The sequence below is a fragment of the Centruroides sculpturatus genome, unplaced genomic scaffold (assembly GCF_000671375.1).
Source record: "Centruroides sculpturatus isolate CEXI.00-Female unplaced genomic scaffold, Cexi_2.0 scaffold1174, whole genome shotgun sequence".
In the NCBI taxonomy this organism is placed as follows: domain Eukaryota; kingdom Metazoa; phylum Arthropoda; class Arachnida; order Scorpiones; family Buthidae; genus Centruroides; species Centruroides sculpturatus.
The window spans coordinates 102394-117559 of record NW_019385474.1 but is presented as its reverse complement, the minus strand read 5'-3'; the positions used below and the strand labels follow the sequence as shown (position 1 = coordinate 117559).

The following is a 15166-nucleotide window of genomic DNA, read 5'->3' as shown; positions in this document are numbered from 1 at the left end:
TACTAACTTAAAACTAAAAATGGAAGAATAGAAGATATAAGGATAGATAAGGAAAGTAGTAGAAATACCCGGGTTTCTTGCGATGAGCCCTTTGGTGGGGAACAACTTCAAACTAAGTCGTCTTCCCTTGATGATCTCTCTCTGCACTTTTTTGTTTTAGATCACCTTTTCCTTGTAGACCTTTCGTCTACAGTCTTTTTCTTTTGGACTGAGTCATCTTCCCTCGATGATCTCTCTCTGCACTTTCTCGTTTTAGATCACCTCTTCCCTGTAGGAGCACTCACTTTTTCACCTCCTACCTCTTCGGGATCTCAACTCAGACTCTTACCCTTTCTGTCCATTTTGCTTCAGGGCCTCACTCCCTCTCTCTTTGTTCTCCTTATCCAGGGAAAGGTAATCCTCCCCCAAGGGCAAAAAGAGTTAGACAAAGAAAGTTCTAGAAAGATTTAGACAAAGAAACAAAGAAAATCTAAGACTAATTCAATATAAAATATACAGAATATACCATATCATGGCCGACGGCCACAATGTCTTGCTCTCAAAACTAGTTGAAAAGTTAAATATAAACCATTAATTTTTTAAATATAGTTGATGTTATATAAAATTCTTTATAAACAACTTTTTATTAGCATTCCATTTTGATAAAATTTTAGAAATTTGCTATAAGTGTATTTATTAATGAAACAATTTTATATTTTTTCAGATGGTATTTTGGAAAAATTAAAAGGATAGAAGCTGAGAAAAAGCTTCTTTTGCCTGAAAATGAACATGGTGCTTTCTTAATTCGAGATAGTGAAAGCAGACGAAATGATTACTCATTATCTGGTAACTTTTAATTTTTTTTATTTAGCCCTAGTTTACTAAAGTATGATGATACTAAAGAGTAGTCTAATGCACTACACTTTTTATTTAATTACCCCCTACTACATTGCAGTGTTGCCGGATCTGAAGGTTAAAAAGTAGCGTGGTTGTGCTCCAAAAGTAGCGGATTTGAACTGCTTGTAGCCCAAACAATAAAAATGAATTATTTTGCAACTATGCACTTTTACTAATGAAATAAGTTTGTAATATATGTATATACATACACAGGGTGTATCAGAATGACGTTTTAAAAATTTGGGGATTGTAAAGGATGAAATTTTGAACGTTTTGATATAAGGAACCTACAGCCGGAAATGAGATACGTATAAAGTTTCCACTGCACTTTGCACGTTCTATGAGGTCGGTATGCTGAATGAAACAGCAGAATACAGTATTTATGACAAGTTTTATTGACAAAACAGTAGAGTACAATCAAACTGTACATCGAATCAGTGGCTGCACTACTTTAGAGTAAATGTTCAGTGTGACGACCACCAACTTCGTTACATAATGTGCAACGACGAACCATGTTTTGTCCGACTCTCCGTAAGATGCCACGCTCCCCTCTGATGGTATTAAATGCTGTAAAGATGCACTCCGTAACCTTATGAACTGTTCCTACAAGTGTTGCGTACACAAGGGACTCACGTTGACTAGCTGTGTGTTTACATCACAACACCAGTGGATGCAAGGGGTGACCTGAAGAACGACAAGCACTGAGTACACAACGTCCTGTACACAGGCTCAGTTAGACCACTGTAGTTGTGTGTTTACAGTCTTTCATCCGCAGCAATAACATGACGTCAATGGATGGAAGGGTAGCTACCAAAGTGAAGGGCGGTCAAGCACTTCCTACCGCTGTAGACACTTTAGTTCAAATTTCCGATTATAGGTTCCTTATACCAAAACGTTCAAAATTTCATCCTTTACAATCCCCCAAATTTTTAAAACGTCATTCTGATACACCCTGTATATGGACATTCGGTGTATCTGCATCAATTTTCTCTAAATCAAAGCGAGTCATTCGCAGGCGAAGCGATTCATTTTTTGAACTTAGAGACTTAGCGACTGCGGCTTTTCTTTTCAGTTTTAAGGCCATCCTTTTCCATTGTATCAAGAACTGTTGTATCAAAATTTAATAACTTTTGGATCACTTATTGGGAGAGAAAATTGGCAATTCCAACAGCATAATGCTTGTAGTAGACAATCCACAATTTCACAAGCAATGTCGCCTCCGTGCTTGTGAAGTTGTGGATTGTCTACTGGAGCGAACGACTGATGGAAAACGGAAGCAAAGTATCTTAATCTTTGTTAAACGTTGCAACTTTATTTATATACTTAAGTGTAATGAAATTAAATAAAACTTTATTACTTTTGTATAATACAATAAGTGTTTTGCGATTTTATATATGAAAATAAAAAAGTAGCGTATTTTTAAGATTTGTAGCCTGAAGATAATTATCACTAGCCCAAAAAGTAGCGTGTCGCCCAATTTGAAATTTTTGTAGCGAGGGCACTTAAAAAGTAGCCCAATCTGCTACTTGTAGCCCAATCTGGCATCACTGCTACATTGGGTGCATTCATAGTTGAAAACCAGTTTGGCCAAGTCACTTGGAGATTGGATCACCCTGTTCAAGCTTGAAGCTTGAGCACCCTGCAGCTTGCAGAGAATGAGTCAATGTCATTAAACCAGATCATGACCATAAAGTCTGTGGGTATCAGTTTCTTGTGTTGAGGTTGAAAGTCTTCATAAACCATGTGACCAAGACAATGAAAATTAAACTTTTTGCAAATGTCTGGTACATGCAACAGTTTTGAGGAAATGCAGGCTCTTATTCTGCAGATACACAAGGCAGATGATTATTAGTAAGTGATATAGCCTGCATCCTACCAATCACTATCCCAAAACTAAAAACTTTGAGTATATAGATGCTAATACCAAAATACAGAATCATAAGAACTGGTCTCTTCATCTTGATTTAAGGACATTTTTGAGCAATAAAAAAATGAATGCAACAACCTGCCTCTTGTCTGCTATGTTTTTTAGCCCAGAGATCAACCTTTTCTGGTCACAGATGATGATTGCCAATGGATGGCAAACTCCACAACCAGTGTCATCATAAATCACTCAAATAGATTGCCCAATCCTAACCCAGACTACATCTCATAATGCCCCAATATTAATAATAACAAAATAAAATTCTGAATTCAAAATGACACTGACCCTATCAAATTTATGTCTTTTTAGTTCAGATATGTGTTTCACACTCTACATACCCTATTTTTTTGTGCTTCCCAAACATTTTATGTAAACAGAATCTTCAGATTTATTATATATCATCATAGCCACAGCTTTGCTGGCCAGAAAGTGCAGATCTTCCACTTTCCTTTCTGTCGAACTTCAGGTGTCATTTACATTGATAATATTCCCAATTATGGCTTTTTGAGGTAGAAACTTTCAGGAACTGGACCAGTCATGGTCTCATGAGCTCTTAGCTCAGATCTTTTGTATATTTTTGAAAGATGACTTGTGGTATTTTTATTTTGCTAATTTGTTATAGCAATATGACATCCATTCACTAGTGTCATATTGAACATGCTATACAAAATGCTTAGAGACCATTATTGGATTTTCTTGCTGCATGATATTTTTATTTATTTTATCAAATATGTAACAGCACCCTTTTTTGAGTTTTAAACTCAACAAAATGGAATCATTTCTTCATTTAAGAATTTATTTTTATTTGAAATAGGAAAGTTTTTGTGTTTCAATGTTTATCTTAACAATAAACATTAATCTCTTGAAACATACAATATTCATAGCTAAGATTCAGACTTTTCCTCAGCAATAATATACACAGTACTATCCTTGATACAACAAACAAAGTAGCAAAGTGGTCACAAATGTCACCTGACCAGAAGTTTAAGACATGTGCAATTTTGACAGCTCATGTCATTCAGCAGATGAAAGATCAGCTATCTAGGGTTAAATTGAATAAATTTTAGCTATTTATTCAAGTTTTAATGAGTAGATTAGTTTGACAGTGATTTTGAAAATTCATTTAAGTATATGCAAAATATACATAATGAATGATTTTCAAACATGCATAAAATATTTTGAGATTTAAATAATAATTATAATTTATTACACATGTTAAAATTTTAATATGTCCATATACATATTTGAAGAAATCTAACGATTATTTAGTAAAAATAAACTAAACTCTGTAATAATTACCAATTTTTTTTATAGTATATATAGAAATGTTGATTTGATGTTTAAAATTTCTAAATTTTAATATTAAATTTAAATTTATAAATACTTTTTATAAAATAAATATTTTAAAACTTTTAATATTTAACAGGCACTTTCAATCAATAATTCAACAATCATTCTGCCATTTGTTAAATAAACTAACAAATAAAAAAAATCTTATATTGAGAATTACTGAAAGAAACTAAAGACAAGAAGTTGTAAGAACTAAAAGATGTACTTGTTTTAGAGCTGCTCAAAAATTTTATACATAAAATTCTTTTAAATCTTTTTACAAAAGAATTTTTTCTTTCACATCTTTTTTACAAACCTAGATATCAAATATCATCTAAAAAAAATGAAAATAAAGTCTGAAATATCTAACACTTCTTTGTGTCTATAAAACACTTAATTTGAAAGAGATTTTAAATAGAATTTTTGAAACAAATTGCATTTGCATAAAAACAGATAAATAATATTTCTTTTAATTTCTGGAACCATTTAATTATTATTAACAAAATAAAATAAACTATAATAATATTTACTATTTATATAAGTTTTAAATTTATTATAATAATTCTTCAACAGCTTTGTAATGTAAACTGGCAGATGTAAAATTTCAATTTTTAGATAATACATAAAAAATATAGATATATTACATTTCTTTGCTCAGTCAAAAGTAAAAGTATTTGAATTTGTTGTGTAGCATTATCAATAAAAAAAAATATAATAGAATAAAAAAGTTCTTATCCAGCAATATATTTATCTGCATTTTTGCATATTTTGAGGTTTTAATATTGCATTGTTCTATTTCCCTATCTCTATTTTTACTTAAGTCCATTTTTATTCATCTCTGCTATCAACATCACTAGAGCAAGAAGAAATTTATTTGGCATATTCATCTGATTGATTGTTCTCCTTAAATTTTCAAAACATTTTTTTCAGCATACTGAAGTGGAGGTAGAGTAATACTGGCTAGTGATATATAATTCATTAAATGAAATAAATTATAATACACACAGATACACTCAACTAGTAAATTTAGTTTTTTTTTATCTTTTATCTTACAAATTAAGTTAGTAGTTAATTATCAATATAATTGTTAAATATGGAAAAGGTGATAGTTGGTCATCTAGATTTAAACTACTAATCTAGAAAACAACCAGTGTTGATTTAGTAATAGGTAAATATGAATTTAACAGTTTATATCTATCTATCTCTCTTTTTTAATCAATAGCATGATATATTTTTAGTGCATTTTTGTTATTTCATATCAGATTATTCAAATAAGAAATACAACTTGGTACAATGGTAAATACGAAGGTAAATTATCATTTTATTTAGGAAATGAATAGATCTAAACAGAAAATTTAAGCCATCAAGTTCAGCGATATTAAATTAACTCTTATTTTATTATATTCTGAAAATAGAAAATTACAGCACTTACTCTTATTATATAATTATATAATAATAGTTTATATTAGCTAATTTCTCCACAAGTGAAATATGACCTCAGTCTTTGTGAATTTATTTCTTAACTGATACTGATATATCAAAAGGAGAAAAGATATGAAAAATGTTTATTTTATAAACTAGCAGTAAATAAAATAAATTTTATGTAAATTCTTAAATATAAAATTGTAAATTAAAATTAAAAGATATTAAATTAACATGGTATAAAAGAAATTCACACACAACTTGATTACAGTAATTTATATAAATTTTAATTTTGAGAATTTTTTTCTTACTTAAAGTGAATAATTATATAATACTATCTCTTTTGTTGTCACTGTTATTGAGATTAAAACAAATTGTTTTTAATATATAATATACATAAATTTTTATAATTATGATTAATAAGTAACTTTTAACTTTATTTTCAAAGTTCATTAAATAACAGATTCTTATAAAATGACAAATGACTAAAGTTAGCATTATTGTTTATATTTTAATATCATTCAGACACTTAAATTCCTGAAATGATAATTTCTTAACAAAAATTTATAACAAGATAAATTAACTCAAAACAAAATCATGCATTTTTTACATTCTTCAATATGCAAGTTTCCAGTATACTATTAATAGTTATAGATAACTTTTACACAACTATGTACAGAAGGTATTCCCAACTTTTTTCATGGATTGACCTCTTTTAAGAAACATTTTCCCATTGACCCCTTTCAATATTATGTATTATATATATGCGTAATATCCCTCGTACATAATTCTTTAATTTATTTGAAAGCAACAACTTATGTACATTTTTAATACACATTTTATATTTGAAAAGAATTGACCCCCCCACTCAAATTTTCAACACTTAAAGGATTGATACCAACCCTATTGGAAAGCTCTAATTTATAATAACTTCACTACTCTTTACTGATTAGTAAGATTTATTTAATATAGTAAGAAACTATTCAACTATACCTGATTCTCATTGTATTTTTTCTTAATATTTTTGTGTATGTTTTGTTCAAACTGCTATTTTGATATCTTTTTACTTGAAAATTAAGAAATAATTTTAAAATTATTTCTAGTGCGAGATGGAGATACTGTTAAACATTACCGCATTCGACAGTTAGATGAAGGAGGTTTCTTTATAGCACGAAGAACAACATTTAGAACATTACAAGAATTAGTAGAACACTATAGTAAAAATGCTGATGGACTGTGTGTTAATCTTCGTAAACCTTGCATACAGGTAATCATTTTATAGTTTATGCAAGTATATAGTTCAGAAATTTAATTAATATATTAATTAATTTATTATTATTATCTATATACATTATTGAAAACATTTTAATAATCATAACATTATTTGATGAACATTATTCTACTAGAAACAATACATTAAATTTTGGAAAATTTTGAGAATAAAAAACGTTGCATGCATCATCTATCTTGATATTTCCTAGGCATGTATTTTAGTGCTTCTTAATAAATTGTTAACCATATGAGAATATTTTGATATTAATCTGGTCTGTCATTCCTGGCTAATCAATTAATATTTACCAGATTGAGTAAGATAACCCTAACAGATTGGAGAAAAATCAAGAAATTCAAAATCTGAGGGATATTCAAAAGCTCTACTTTTAAGTACATTCTTTTCAGTATGCATTTCTAACCTATTTAATTAATAATATAAAATTGAAAGTGATTGTCTATATGGATGATTAAATTATTAAGTCAAAACCCTTCAATTTTACAATCCAATCTTAATATATTATCATCAGTATTCTCCAAAGCTAATTTAAAAGTTAACCATATTCCGAAACCGTGTTGTATCTTTATATCTGTTTAAAAACTGCAATGTAGCACAGTAATCAACACACTTTTAATATTTAACAGGCACTTTCAATCAATAATTCAACAATCATTCTGCCATTTGTTAAATAAACTAACAAATAAAAAAAATCTTATATTGAGAATTACTGAAAGAAACTAAAGACAAGAAGTTGTAAGAACTAAAAGATGTACTTGTTTTAGAGCTGCTCAAAAATTTTATACATAAAATTCTTTTAAATCTTTTTACAAAAGAATTTTTTCTTTCACATCTTTTTTACAAACCTAGATATCAAATATCATCTAAAAAAAATGAAAATAAAGTCTGAAATATCTAACACTTCTTTGTGTCTATAAAACACTTAATTTGAAAGAGATTTTAAATAGAATTTTTGAAACAAATTGCATTTGCATAAAAACAGATAAATAATATTTCTTTTAATTTCTGGAACCATTTAATTATTATTAACAAAATAAAATAAACTATAATAATATTTACTATTTATATAAGTTTTAAATTTATTATAATAATTCTTCAACAGCTTTGTAATGTAAACTGGCAGATGTAAAATTTCAATTTTTAGATAATACATAAAAAATATAGATATATTACATTTCTTTGCTCAGTCAAAAGTAAAAGTATTTGAATTTGTTGTGTAGCATTATCAATAAAAAAAAATATAATAGAATAAAAAAGTTCTTATCCAGCAATATATTTATCTGCATTTTTGCATATTTTGAGGTTTTAATATTGCATTGTTCTATTTCCCTATCTCTATTTTTACTTAAGTCCATTTTTATTCATCTCTGCTATCAACATCACTAGAGCAAGAAGAAATTTATTTGGCATATTCATCTGATTGATTGTTCTCCTTAAATTTTCAAAACATTTTTTTCAGCATACTGAAGTGGAGGTAGAGTAATACTGGCTAGTGATATATAATTCATTAAATGAAATAAATTATAATACACACAGATACACTCAACTAGTAAATTTAGTTTTTTTTTATCTTTTATCTTACAAATTAAGTTAGTAGTTAATTATCAATATAATTGTTAAATATGGAAAAGGTGATAGTTGGTCATCTAGATTTAAACTACTAATCTAGAAAACAACCAGTGTTGATTTAGTAATAGGTAAATATGAATTTAACAGTTTATATCTATCTATCTCTCTTTTTTAATCAATAGCATGATATATTTTTAGTGCATTTTTGTTATTTCATATCAGATTATTCAAATAAGAAATACAACTTGGTACAATGGTAAATACGAAGGTAAATTATCATTTTATTTAGGAAATGAATAGATCTAAACAGAAAATTTAAGCCATCAAGTTCAGCGATATTAAATTAACTCTTATTTTATTATATTCTGAAAATAGAAAATTACAGCACTTACTCTTATTATATAATTATATAATAATAGTTTATATTAGCTAATTTCTCCACAAGTGAAATATGACCTCAGTCTTTGTGAATTTATTTCTTAACTGATACTGATATATCAAAAGGAGAAAAGATATGAAAAATGTTTATTTTATAAACTAGCAGTAAATAAAATAAATTTTATGTAAATTCTTAAATATAAAATTGTAAATTAAAATTAAAAGATATTAAATTAACATGGTATAAAAGAAATTCACACACAACTTGATTACAGTAATTTATATAAATTTTAATTTTGAGAATTTTTTTCTTACTTAAAGTGAATAATTATATAATACTATCTCTTTTGTTGTCACTGTTATNAATTTGTTTGTTTGCGTTTATATTTGTTAATTTTGATTAGATCTATTATATTATAAAGTGCATGTTTATTGTTATTATGGGGAGAATTCATTGTCATAACATTTACAATTATATGTAAAATAAATAACTCTAGTCTATTTATTTATTTAAAGTTTCTGATGCATTTAGCTGGAAGCTTAAAATTCCTAAATTTTCCAGAAGTTTAAGTAATTAAATAATTGTTAATATATTATGTAAATAATGGAAACTTTCAAGTAAATATGAAATGTTACAAACAAGACAGAAATGAAAAAAATTTCTATGTTTAGACTGAACATTTCATTCTTTTCCAATGACTAAAGTTAAATTTAAACCTAGAATATAAAATTCATGAAGTAGAAAGTTACCAAGGCCGTTCGACATTTTTTCCCCAGGGCTACGTTTAAATGCTTAAAATTTCAAATATAATTTTAGTTTTAAACTAAAATAACAAGACAATAGAATATTTGAGTAAATAAAATAAGTGTAATTTTAAGAACATTTTTATAACACAAAATTAGTTTTCTTTTTGTTATTTGAACTCATTGATAAAAATAGTTACACAGCAAGGTGTTGGAATTGAATGAAACTTTTTAATGGGAATCTATATTGATGATTATAAGTAATTTACAATATTATAATTAGCCCACTCTTGACACTTTGAGGGAATTCTGTATTTTATTTGCTAAAACATATCAATATATTAATTATTTCAGTAATTCTGTAGCTGATTGAATGGATGTGGCATGAATTGATTTTATTTTTTTCAATACTATGGTGTTAAATGTATAAACTTTACAATTTAAAAAAGATTAGATGTTAAATATTTGCATTAATGTGCTTATTGAAAGAACATCATTATTTAAATATTCTTAAATAATAATAATAATCTTTCAATAAAATAAGCACATTAGTGCAAATTTACATTAAATGAAAAACTTTCTATAAATAATATAAAATATTATTATATGCTTTGTTCAAATTGTGCAATGTAAACAGTATTTATCTAAATGCTTTCTGATTTAATTGTAAATCAGTTTTTAAAAAATTTTGAATTTTTAAATTAGTATTGAAGCATACTGCTATAATTTATTAAAGATAATTTGTATTCAAAGTGAGTCATACATTTTACTAAACTTTTCATTAGCTATTTTTATGTCTGATTTTAATTATACTATTAAAAGAATAATTAATATCATCATATGTTAAATCTTATAGTTTATGACTTGAATTCATATTGTGTTAATCTTCTTCCAATGTTACCACAAATTTAATATCACTATCACAACCTTAATTACAGAAATTATTTTCAAAGGTCCATTAATTGTGTTTTTCATATTGTTTGTTTTTCTATAAATTTAGATGTAATTTGAATGTTTTAAGTTGAAATTAGTGATTTATATCATTACATGCAAAATTAAGATACATGCAAAAATTATCATTATAATAATAATCATTATATACAGTACCTGTATTATCTTTATCTTTATTTTTGTCTGCTTTATCAATGGTGTATGTCTGTTTCATGCATAATTTTCTGAAAAATTTTTATATAAAATTAAAATGCATATTGTCTATTTCTGAATGAAAGTTTTAGACCTGACAACACACAAGTGAACCTTAAATATCTCCAACAACAAACTTTAATTAATATAAGCAAGAATATGGATAAATATTTTTGATCTGAGATCTGCATCAGATCTCATCAGTGTTCAAAATTGGAATGCAAGAAAACACATGGTTTTCAAATTTTGAATATATTCAAAAATATAAAAATTACATAATTGCACAAAAGATTGCCACACAAACAATTTTTATTTTCTTCAATCTTTCTATGACAATCTGGATTTACACAAATATACTAAGTTTCGTTATTTTATGTTATTTGTGTATTTTGTACAAGTGGAAGTATTTTTGTTGTTTTTAAACGATATTTGCAAATTATTGTAGAAGCCTAAAACTAATTTGTAGAATTGTGTAATTTTTATATATTATATATTTGATTATATTTGGAATTTGAAATACATTGTGTGTTTTCTTGCATTTCAATTTGGAACATCAGTGAGATCTGATGCAGATCTTATTTACAGATCAAAAATATTTTTCTGTACTTTTTCTTGTAATTAAGATGGTTTTTTAGGTTTTGACAATATTTTTATATTCAAGTATAATTCAAACACTTGAAAATGGAAACTTATTTTGTGGTATTATTTTAATGTAGTCTTTTTATTTTAATGTTTTTGCTTATAAAATATATTTTTACCATTGATTCGGTAGGGGGCGGAGTTTGATTAACTCGTTATTTAAATTTCCAATCGATAGGTATTATTTTAATTATAAAATATATTTTTTAAAATTGCTTTTGTACATATTCTTTATATGTAACTTGTGGGTCTGCTTTCTTTGTTCAGTTAATTTTGATTCATATAAACAGTAGTGATATCAAATTTCTGGCAAATATCCAGAACCACCAGATTTTAAATTTGAAAATATTCTATTCTATTTACTATATTTGAAAATGCTTTCTCATAGTAAATTCCTTGTATTTCTCAATTGACATTCTTATTGTAAAATAATTATGAATCAAAGAATAGAACAAAATATAGTTTGTGGAATTTTACTGTGATAATATTGATATCTATCTTACATCCTAAATTTAACAAACATATGAGGAATTATAACTATCAAAGAATATATATATATATACACACACCGGTGATTTCAATTCTCTAAAATCTTATTATGTCAAATTTTTATTTAGAAAACTTAATAGTTTTGTTAAATTATGCCATAAAATTAAAATATTTCTTTATTAATAGCATCTTCAAGAGCTCAATAAACATATCGGAGATACGCTTGATTATGATCTGTTACATCAAATTTTAATGTTTACCAAATTATTAAAATTATTATTGACTGTTATATTGTCTGTTAGAATAAGTTAACACTACGTATGTTATCATCTGTTTTGATCATTTTGATAATTATACAATTTGGAGTAATTATAATTTAAATATAGAAAAAAAAACTGGCAAAACAATGGACTAATCCAGGATTATGCAACCTATGGCATGTGTGCCAAATGTGGCATGTTGGATGATTTCAGTTGCACTCTGATTTGTATAGAAATGTAGTAATAATTTATATTTTAATTATTAATTACACATTTAAATGGAATTCATATTTTATTGTAGACCATGGTACATTAAAAATGAATCTCTTGCTTGTATATTTATATTATAATGCATGTGTTTACACTCTATGTTGCCATCTATGTATTGTGTATCTGCTTCACATGTAAGAACATAATTCAATTAATTCAACTTCAAAATTATATATTTTTGAAGTCCACAATTTTGATAATACATATAATAAAATTGTAGTCATATCTGCACCTGGAATAATACCATAACTTAGGTTCGGTATTAACACTGAAAGATTACCAACACTGGATTAGTCGGTTCAAACCTGCAATTCTTACTCAAATGCATTGCTCTGATAGAGAATGTTAGATGGCCCACATCTAACTTATCTTGATGTCAGATATCTTGTTCCAAGTTAGCCATGAAGGAAGCTTCCATTGTTTCAACATGTATAGTCCATCATGGTGTTGCATTCTACTTGGCTGTAGTGTGTGTATGTATCTTTTGTTAGCAAAGTGGTGTTATCTGTTATGTTAAAATCATTAAATTATAGAAATTAAATCTTTATAAACTATAATTTTTTGAACTAGGGATAGAAAATTTTCTTTCTTTCTGATTGTTTTATCTCTTCTTAATTTTTTATCATTTTAAATAAAATAAAATAGAAAAGTTCTATAATTATTTTTTAAAATGTCTGAAAAAAATTTCAGAAAAATGTATTTTAATATTTTAACAAATATGATTATGATTAAATTAAATTCAATGACTATTTAAACTTGAAAGTATTTTCATTACAATCAACTCAATTTTCTGTAAAAAATTTCCATTCTGAACTTTAATGTTCAAAATTTTAAGCAAAATTAACAAATATTTTTTTCTAAATTTCTGTTTACAGGATTTTTCACTTTCTAAAACTCTTGTAAAGAAACGTAAGCATTCCAAACTTCAAATAACACATTTAAAAGCATTCCAGAATGTTTAATTTGGTTGTTTTTCGAATTTATTGTAAAATTTTGTTTTGATGAGGTTATTTTCTGATGTTATTTCAAGTTTAGACCACACTTCTCGATTGTTTATTTTGGTTTGACCTAAAGCAATATTTGTGTTGATATAGAATTTGTTCAAAAAGAATAAGTAAGTTAATACACTTATTCCATATGCTGTAGAACAGGGGTGGCCAAACCGTGGCGCATGCGCCAAACTTGGCGCATTGGACGATTACAAGTGGCGCTTTAGTCAGTTCTGAGCAACATTGCCAGATTTGGCTTCTTTGCAATTAAGAATATTACATAGAAAATTAATTTTTTATAGTCTGTCTTGGCAAGTTCATTTGTTGCACAATTCGTTGCAATCAACTTTACAGATAAAATGAGTGTTCTCCACATAGTAAATTACAGTGTATGCATGTATGTTTATTTTCGATCAGTGCATAGGCGTCTAAATGACAGTGCTACCGTCCGGACAGTCCACGAGTCGGTTGGACTGCTACACCTGTTGACCTTTTTTTTTTTTTTGCTTCTACGATTCACGATACATTCGCAATCGTGTATGCCACTAATGTCAAATGGGACTATTTTGTACGGGTAACTACACCACCACCGCATTTTTTATTAATTTTTTTTTCACACAACTGAATTTTGATCTTTTAAATTGAAATACCTGATTAAAGGGTGGCCGAAATTTTTCTCCGCCCCGGGCGGCTAACACCCACGGTACGCCACTGCGCATCTGAACTCGTCTATCAAAAAATTGGCGCATGGTATGCAAAAGGTTGGCCACCCCTGCTGTAGAAGTTTTCGCTGAAAAACAATTTGGATTGTATTGGGATAAATACGATCTTAACAAAATAAAATATTTAATTACTGTTTTATAATATTGAAATCCTTAAGTATCATTTTAGATATTCTTCATAACTTTTTTATTATTTAACACTATTTTATTTATTAAAAAGTCTCTTAAAATTAGAGAAATTACTAGAATCTTTAATTAAAATTAGATATACAAATTAAATTGTTAGTGTAAATCACTCCAAATAATATTTTCACTTTCCATCAGAATTATTTAATGTTTTGACAAACATTTTTGAATTGCTCTACAGATCTTTCATGCTCACATATACATTAATGTATCTTTTGTTCTAATTCTGAAACATTAGAATATTCAAAATATGTTCACAATGATTATCAGCACAAAACCTTTCTCACTAATTTCTAGCCTTATTAACTGGAGTACAAACGTTTTCGGCCTTCTTAATAGGCCTTCCTTAGGAAATTAGTGAGAAAGGTTTTGTGCTGATAATCTTAGAAATAGTTCTAGCTACATATGCATAGTAGTTATGTTCACAATGATTTTTAAATTTAAAAATTTTAACATATTTTGAAATTTTTAAGAATTGTGGTTTTGTATGTCCCAAGTATGACATTACATAGCATGTGCTACTCAACCTCATTTACATACATACTTGCTAATAATTACTTGCATTTCTTTGCAATCTACTTCCAACAAGAGTCTTTCTAATATTTCCATAAATTTATTTGCTGCATTTTTTTTAATCCTTAATTGCAACTCTCTTTTTCTTTTGAGACATAACTATAGAAATTGTTTTAGTGCTGTTTTGAACAAAAGATAATCAAATTTACTAAAAAATTTAAATAAATATAATTTCATTAATTATTGTTTTATAAATTTGCCTGCTTTTTTTAACAAAAATTTAAAAAAAATTTTTAATTTTAAGCGTGTTAACATTGATTGACCTATCGAGCTACCTAGCTTGAAATCAAGGCCTGCAATCAGCAAAAATATTTAAGTGATGGCAAAACAGTTTAAAATATAAAGAAAATTATATTCTGATTTTT

At 26.9% G+C, this 15166-nt stretch overlaps 1 protein-coding gene across 1 annotated transcript in view; it reads left to right on the top strand.

Annotated features, from left to right (window-relative positions):
- Positions 1-15166, top strand: part of LOC111639312 (tyrosine-protein kinase Src42A-like) — a 59376-nt gene that overhangs the window by 27431 nt on the left and 16779 nt on the right. Inside the window, exon 3 of the mRNA XM_023385165.1 lies at positions 6655-6818. Coding sequence (XP_023240933.1) covers positions 6655-6818 — 164 coding nt within the window. The remainder of the gene's footprint in view (positions 1-6654; positions 6819-15166) is intronic.